Source organism: Guillardia theta, assembly GCF_000315625.1.
Source record: "Guillardia theta CCMP2712 unplaced genomic scaffold GUITHscaffold_140, whole genome shotgun sequence".
In the NCBI taxonomy this organism is placed as follows: domain Eukaryota; class Cryptophyceae; order Pyrenomonadales; family Geminigeraceae; genus Guillardia; species Guillardia theta.
In genome coordinates, this window is record NW_005434534.1 from 133,645 (window position 1) to 141,598 (window position 7,954).

General features: G+C 56.1%; 3 protein-coding genes across 3 annotated transcripts; 1 reads left to right on the plus strand and 2 right to left on the minus strand.

Annotated features, from left to right (window-relative positions):
- Positions 1-1,080: 1,080 nt before the first annotated feature.
- GUITHDRAFT_119150 (hypothetical protein) lies at positions 1,081-2,487 on the minus strand (the record flags this gene model as incomplete). Its single annotated transcript, XM_005821639.1, has 1 exon — positions 1,081-2,487. One exon carries the CDS (start codon positions 2,485-2,487, stop codon positions 1,081-1,083), a length of 1,407 nt encoding a protein of 468 aa, XP_005821696.1.
- A 468-nt stretch (positions 2,488-2,955) lies between these two features.
- Positions 2,956-5,496, plus strand: GUITHDRAFT_119151 (hypothetical protein; the record flags this gene model as incomplete). Its single annotated transcript, XM_005821640.1, has 17 exons — positions 2,956-3,490; positions 3,638-3,689; positions 3,746-3,819; positions 3,868-3,927; positions 3,981-4,044; positions 4,098-4,167; positions 4,212-4,342; positions 4,387-4,439; positions 4,490-4,539; positions 4,588-4,643; positions 4,688-4,775; positions 4,829-4,889; positions 4,948-5,018; positions 5,078-5,156; positions 5,206-5,288; positions 5,346-5,436; positions 5,486-5,496. 17 exons carry the CDS (start codon positions 2,956-2,958, stop codon positions 5,494-5,496), a joined length of 1,629 nt encoding a protein of 542 aa, XP_005821697.1.
- A 124-nt stretch (positions 5,497-5,620) lies between these two features.
- Positions 5,621-6,163, minus strand: GUITHDRAFT_119152 (hypothetical protein; the record flags this gene model as incomplete). Its single annotated transcript, XM_005821641.1, has 1 exon — positions 5,621-6,163. The coding sequence occupies one exon, from the start codon at positions 6,161-6,163 to the stop codon at positions 5,621-5,623; it is 543 nt and encodes a 180-aa protein (XP_005821698.1).
- Between the last annotated feature and the right edge of the window lie 1,791 nt (positions 6,164-7,954).

Here is a 7,954-nt window from a genome sequence, read left to right on the forward strand (position 1 = left end):
CTCGTGTCCTCGTGAATTCGCTGTGGGCAGTCAGAAGAGGAGCGAGAGGATGAAGACAGCGGGAGGGGAGGACACCGGTGAGATTGCACTAGAGGAGGAAGGGGCAGGAAGACGAGGGAGGGGAGGGGAGGGGAGGGGAGGGAAGGGGAGGGGAGGGAAGCAAGGAGCAGAAAGAGGAGGGGAGCAAAAGGGAGGGGAGGAGGAGGATGGCGGCTTCACCTGGTACAGCATCTGCTCGAGCTTCGTCCTCTCTTGCTTCACCACATCAAGCTAAAAATGAAATCAGAACACGCACATCAAACACATGCTCCCGCTCCTGCTCCTCCTTACCTCATCTCTCAGGGAAGTCACTTGCTCGAGCATGGACTTCTGCAGCAGTGCCTTGGATCGCGCAAGGATCTCCGACTTCTCTTTCAGCTGCTCGCACTCCCTCCTGAGCTGCAACATCTCCTTTGACCAGGTCCAGTCAGGTCTGCAGCGGAGATACTCCACCTTTCTCCCTCCTCCCTCCTCCCTAGCCTCCCTCCTTCCGCCCGCCCTTGACATGCTCTCACTTTCTCACCTCTCCTTCTCCTGCTATTTGAGACACATCGGTGTCACCCTTGCTCGCTGCATGACCACGCTGCGTCCTCCTGTTCTCTGCGTCCTCCTCCTCCTTCTCCTCTCTTTCCCTCTCCATTTTGCGTTGGGCCAGGAGGAGCCGCTCATGCGCTTCCTGCTCACCTTGTCAGACTTTCTGCTAGACCTAACAGGACAAGAGCAGGAGGAGCCCGTGATGGGGCAGCCAAAGGGAAAGAGGGAGGAGGTAGGGTGGAGAGTGACAGGAGCAGTCGTCGAGAGGAGGGTTACAACAGAGGAAGAGGAGGAGGGGTCGGAGCAGTGAAGAGTGAAGCAGCAGAGGAGGAAACGTCAAGGGGAGGAGGAGGAGGAGGCCGTGGTGGAGGACGAGGAGGGGAAGGAGGACGAGGGGGAGGGGAAGGAGGAGGAGGAGGCCGGGGGGGGGAGGGGGGGACGGGAGGAGAAGAAGCAAAGAAGATGATGCGGATGATGATGATGCTGAAGAGACAAGAGCAGGCAGAGTCAACGAGAGACCTGGAGGTCCACTAGCTCGTTGGACAAGTTGCTGTTCCTCTCCGTCAACTGGTCGAGGTCGCCGTGGAGGTGATCGACTTCCTTCCTGAGCTCCTCCACCTTCTCCTCACTCCACCGCACCTGCCGCTCCGCATGCTCAGCACGCTGGTACTGCTCTGCCAGCGTCTCCTCCAGCTCCTCCTTCTGCGTCAGGAGCTGCTGGATCCTGTCGGAGTTCTCCCTGCTCTCGCTCCTCAGCTTCTCGCCCATGCTCCGCACCTTGTGGTCGGTGGAGCTCCTCTCCTGCTTGCTGGCCTTGAGCTCCTCCACCAGCTTCTCGTTCTCTGCCTCGTACGCCTGTACCTTTCTCTTCATCTCCTCCACGTTCTGCATCTCCTCCTCGATGTACTGCAGCATCAGCCGCTTCTCGCTCACCAGCGTCTCCTTCGCCTCCCTCTCCCTCCCGATCTCCTCCCTCAGGATGTTGTTGTTCACCTTCAGGTCCGACACCACCTCCCTCAGTCTCCTCCCCTCCATCTCAGCCTCCTCCAGCCGCTCCCTCATCTCCCTCCCCTCCTCCTCCAGCTTCTTCCTCTCCTGCATCAGCCGATCTCGGTCGTCCCTCAGCGTCGACACCAGCAGCAGCACAGAGACTCTGTTCCTCTTCGGGCTCCCCGACAGGGTCAGACCGAAGTCTTCCTCCTTGAGCGTGATGAGCTCGTTCATACACTTGAGCTCCGAATGCAGCTTCCCCTTGTCCTCCTTCAGCCTCTCCACCAGCTCCTCCAGCTTCTCCTTCTCCTCCTTCATCCTCCTCATTGTCTCTGCCGCCTTCGCCTCCTTCTCTATCACCGCATGCCCCCGCTGATTGATCACCACCTTGAGCTTGCACTCTAGCTTCTCCGCCAGCTCGGAAGACTCTTTGGCCTTCTGCTGCAGCCTGTGTCGCTCCATAGCGCTTTCCTCCAGCCGACGGCTCAGGTCCATGTTCTCCCGCTCCATCTTGTCCAGGCATGCTCTAGTCTGCCGCAGGTCCGTCTTGCACGCCTCGTACTGTTCCTCTGTCGCCCTCAGCTTCTTGGTCAGCGAGTCATGGACCTTGGAGAGGGTACAAATCTCCCTTCTCTCCCCTGCTAGCTTGCTCAAGTTCTGTGTCTCTAGGTACACTTCTCGCCTGTTGCTTCCGTTCACTCCCACAGACCCCCGGAGAGGAGAGACTCCTCGCAAGGAGGGCGATGGACTGCCGGCCGTTCGAGGTCTCCAGGGAACCCGGCGAGACGAGGAGGTCGGGGACCCTTGTGAGGCGTCTTGGTCCATTGCCTTGCTATCAGACACATCATTGAGAATCCTCGAATTTTCATGTCTTCCGAGCGACACATCATCGACTTGAGCGATCATAGGAGATCTTCCCCTCATTGCGACTTCCTTGTTTCTTTCCTTCTCCTCCAACCACAGCGATCACTGGGAAATACGCGCCTGTCCCGCGCTCGCCATCAGCTCTGGCCTTGCTCCTTCGTCTCCTAACTCCTGTGCTCACACCAGCTCTCGTCCTCTTCTTACTCCTCCTCACCTCAACTCACCTCACCTCACCTCACCTCACCTTCTCGTCTCTCCTCCTTCTCGTCTCTCCTCCTCATCACCGCCACGCTCGTCGCCATCGAGCCCCTCCCTTTCGCCGTTATCTTAGAGGACTACCCCACCCACCGTCTTACCTCCCGGATCACCCCTGTGATATCCTACAAAGACAGCTTTGACGGAGGGGGTACTTTACCCAGCCCCACCACCCCAGATATATCGTCTAATCCGAGTCCGCCTCACCAAGGAGAGGGCAGTACTGTCGGGGAGATGCGGTATGGTGCAGTTGCTGGTGCGGTGCTGCTGAGTATGGCGCTGGGGATGGGAACGACGATCGAAGAGGAGGGGAGAGACGTCGATGTAGATGCCTGGAAGCAGAAGATCGCCATGGTCAACGGGTCGCGATGCTTCGTGGAGATCATACAACCCAATGACAGTCCCTGGCTACCAACCCTGTTCTTCCTCGGAGACGATCTCGACTTCCGTTTCCGTGTGAGCTGTGATGTGGATGGCAGCAAGAAGGACCCCCCTTCCTCTCAGCAGCCCGTGGAGCCTTCGCACCACCTCCTCGGCGTGTCTGGGACTTTGTTCATCGACGGCGATCCCATGGCCAACTTTTCTTTTTCTCGACCGTTCGAGGAGAATCCGTGGTTGGATCGAACGATCTCGTTTGAGATAACTCAGTGGTACGAAACAAACATTGTGATAGAGAGGAAGACCTCGAGTAGCGTGCATACACAAGAACCTACATCGGAGCAATGTCAGAAGGATGTAGACGAAGGGACTTGGGAAATGAAATACCTGTTATCATCTCGGACGCTCTCGATAGGGAACAAGCATATCGGTTCGTTGGTGATTTGGGTAGAGGAAGAAGGGAAGGAGACAACGTCTCAGAGTATAGAGTCCTTCTCCTCCCTCGCCGAACTCCCCTTCCATCTCCTCCCAGGTATAAGCTGATACCAAAAGTTGAAATTCCTCACCTCACCCGCAGCGCAACTCCAAGAGGACGGAGCAACTTTGCTCTATCCTAGTTATGGTCAGAGGTACGTCAAGTCAATGTCAACCTTCTCCTCCCTCCTTCCCCTTGACGCGCGAGCAGAGTCGTAGAAGGGGAGCCCGTAGAGGTCCAGATGGCCCTGAATCGGCAGACCTTCACCTCCACTTCTCTATCGGGTGCCGAGAGGAGGGTCAGGCCGAAGAAGAGCGATGACTCAGTGGCAGTCAAGGTTGTTGTCGGGCTAGAAAGATCCTTTCAGGCTTCACCAGAGCTGAAACTTCCAGGTCTGATGTCAGTGCTCGCCCATGACGAGCTTTTTCTCACTAAGGGTTCTCAGCCCTTGGCAGCCCAGACAAAGCTCTGCTCCAGGTGACGGTGGCGTACCTCCCGAAAGCTGGGCTGTGAGGGCTGTCAGCCGGTAGATGCTCTCGCCCTCACTCGAGTTGCTCCTCAGGCTTCCATTCCGTGTGGAGGTCGAGACGCTTCAAGACGGAATCATAGCTGTTGTTCGGAGTTTCGTCAAGGTGGGGGAGGGAGCATGGGCACTCAGATCTCAAGGAGGCAGCAGGTTGTAGCCAAGCAGGATATTCAAGGTGGGCAAGAGCAGGACAGGACGGAGACAGGGCCGGAGGGTCTGAGAACTATCGACACTACCACTCACCTCGTCCCTGAAGTTGACACCTCCATGTTCTGCTCCCGGTGAGTGCCGTGAGGCAGGGCTGGTGGCGTGATGAGGGAGGCAGGAAGGACTCGTTCAACGTGGGACACACTCTTGATGACTGGCACAAGCAGCGAGGTCAGCGCGCTTCCTCCCTGCCCCTCCCTACTTGCTTAGGGCTTTGGCAGGAGACGAAACTTTCCGAATCCTCTCGTACCGAGACCAACTCGACGAGCATGTAACTCAGAGGGGCTGAGGCGGCCTTTTGAACCTTCTCTACTCGTAGAGCATCGTCGTGGACGTCGGAGCGCATGCCGGCGACTGGTCTTCCAGCATCTTCACGTGAGTTGTTGGCCGGCCCCAGGCACCTTGTCATCGCTCTGCAGTCGCTTCCGCTGCCAGGTGCACGCGTTCGAGCCCCTTCCGCGCCATGCGGCGATGTTCGAGGAGAGGACGCAGCACGTGCGGCCCCGGGTGCTGCCGAGGGCTGACATGGTCCGATGGGGAGGTGCTGACACCTCCGTCAGGTTCAGCTGCACAGGAAGGCGATTTCGACCAAGGGCGGGCGGATGAAGATGCTGGACAAAGGTTGTTCCCCTCTCTGCTGTCCTTGCAGCCCTCTTCACACACCATGGTCGCCCCGCAGGGGTCGGGAGTCACTTGCTGTCGGAGGGCTCGCAAGTGGAGGAGGAGGAGGAGGAGGAGGAGGAGATGAGGGTGACAGAAGTCGAGGTCCCGTCCAGCACTCCAACTTCGTCCTTGACTCCCTCAGGCAGGTCCTGAGCGTCGACAGTCTCTTCGACGAGCTTGACGTCCGTCGGGTCGACCTGCTCAAGTTCAACGTGGAGGGAGAAGGTTGTTGGTCGCGTCAGCCTCTGCCTTTCTGAGCCCAGCTGCCCGCCAGAGTTCGACCTGCTGGCGAGGCTGCTGGACCTCAACATGATGGACAGGATCAGAAACCTTCAGGTTCAGTTTCATCACGGGCTGGTGAGGCCTCGGCAGTATTGCTAAACTTGTCATGTTTTGACCCGCTGCTTTTGGCAGACGCGAGCTGATGAGCTCCGGCAGCTCCGCGCGCGGCTCAACGAGACTCATTGCCTGACTTTCTGGTTCAGCTCGGCCTGGGAGAATTGGCGTGAGGCTCCACGCGCTCGCATCAGTTGACTGAAGCCAATTGAACGCAGGATCCCGATAGGAATGAAGGACAACCTGTAACGACCATCGAGAGAGAATGGTTTGAATCTACTGTAAATTTTAATGACTGTCCCTGCCCTGCTGAATAACACACTTCTCTTCTCCATCATCACAGCAGCACAAGATCATTTCTGAACTTTCTTCTTTCTGTTCTCCATGAACCATCTAATTGCAAATGTCAAGAACTGTGTACAAATGAGCGACATGCCCGCTTGCAGGTAGATCGCATCGAGCTTATCCATCTCCTCCCCCATGGCCACACGCATGAGCTTGAACAGACCATTGATGCCCCCGAACACGCCAACCAACTGTCGCAGCAAGAAGACGTAAAAAAAATGAGAAGACGAATAGAAGGAACAAGTCACAAGCTTGCTAAGTGGGAGGAGAGCATGGGCAATGATGATCATGATGGAGAAGTTTCTCACCGCGACGAGGACAGCTACATGAGCCGCTATCTTTCTTGTGCTCTCCTTCTGAACCCCGAATGAGCAGGGCAAGAACAGGACGCCGAGAACGCCCGGGATCAGCGCATGCCAGTGTCGCTTCTTCCCCCCAATGAGCTGCGGGAAGGAGTAGGCTACAAAGGAGAGAAGGATGAGGCCTAGCGCTGAGAGGCGAAGCCGAAGCGCCAGCAGCGCATGGTTCTCATTCCATGGTCCCGCGGCCATTCTAAACTCCCGGATGCCCCCATCCCCCCTCTTGCTCAAATTCATCCCCCTCATGATCATGGGCCTGATCACGGGCCCGGTGCCCGGTTCGAATCCGAGCTGGACATGTTGCACTCAGATTCTGGAGTCAGAGAGACTATGGTATGATAGGGGAAGAGGGCAACCGTCGTGGCGGCCGCCATGCACACATTGAGGGATGGGCAGATGGGAAGGAGAAGCTGGGGAGAGAGAGGGATGAAGGAGGCACAGGATGCGAGGAGCAGACGATCTAGAAGATATGAGAAGGAGAAGAAGAAGTAGGAAATGGCAGAAGATGAACCAGTGAAAGATGGGCGAAAAAGGGGCAGGTGACACGAGGAGATGTAGTAGAAGGTGTATGGACCAGGAGCCGAGGAGGTGAAGATCGTGAAGGAGAACTTCTAAGAGAGATCAGTGACATCATAACCTGAGCATAACCAGTTGATAGAAGTGCAAGAGCAGATAGTATACGGAATGCGACGCCTTAGGGCCCCTTTTCCGGAGATCGCAGAGGAAAGTGACATGGCCGATCATAGGAAAGCAAACATGATAATGACACATGAATTTATCACAAATCCACTTGTTTCATTACAATTCTCTCCGATTCTTGATTTTCTCATTATATTCTGCCACAGGATCGTTCGAACAGCCTTGACAGCTATGCGAGGATCGGTCGGGATCCTCTCTCTTCTCCTCTCCCTCAGTCTCTCCCATGTCTCTCTCTCCCTCAGCCTGTTCGTCCAGCATCCGCAGCTCTCCCGCACTGAACGATTCCACGGCGCCCGCGCCTCTTACGCCAGCTGCCATCCCTCCATCGCCGCCTTCGTGCAACCGCCGAAAAAGATGCTGGCAACGCAGAGTTCGCTGTCATGCCCGAACCACGCGCATGCAGTGAGATTGCAGACTCAGGTACGAGCGACATGAGCAGTGAGATTATGAGAGAGACGAGATGTGATGTGATGTGATGTGATGTGATGTGATGTGATGTGATGTGATGTGATGTGATGTGATGTGATGTGATGTGATGTGATGTGATGTGATGTGATGTGATGTGATGTGATGTGATGTGATGTGATGTGATGTGATGTGATGTGATGTGATGTGATGTGATGTGATGTGATGTGTGATGTTGAGGTGTTTGTGTCATGCTATGATCTGACAGACGTTTGCGCAGCTCAAGGCAAGCTCGGCACAGAATCCGTCAGGAGAGAACGCCTCAACACCGGCATGAGAGCATGCAAAGAGAAGCAGCTTGTGATGGTGTGACAGGCTAAGAAAGAGAACCTGGCAGAGCGAAAAATCTTTGGGGTGTTGCAAGTACGCGGACTGGTGAGAAGATCGAGTGTAGAGAGAGCAGAGAGAGCAGAGAGAGCAGACAGCAGGGAGGTGAGATGGGGTATAGAGGAGAGGGTGCAGATGAATTGATGGAAGGCTGGGGAGAGGTAAAGATGGAGGCGATCCAGGACAGGTTGGATGGCAGCCGATAAAGAATACGAAAAAAGGAGGAGGAGGGAGGAGAGGGAGGAGAGGGAGGAGAGGGAGGAGAGGGAGGAGGGAGGAGGAAGTATTGGGCTGAGTCGAACTTGTCAGGTGCTGGTACTGCTGGTGATTCAGAATGCATGTCAGGTATCAAGGGGAGGGGGAGGGGGAGGGGGAGGAGCCAGCGGAAGGGGAGCGTCGGCATGAAGGAGGAGGAGGAGGAGGGAGAGGAGGAGGAGTCTCAGCAAGTGAAAGGACTTCAGATGCTCTCCATGCGATACTCTCGTGTTGTCT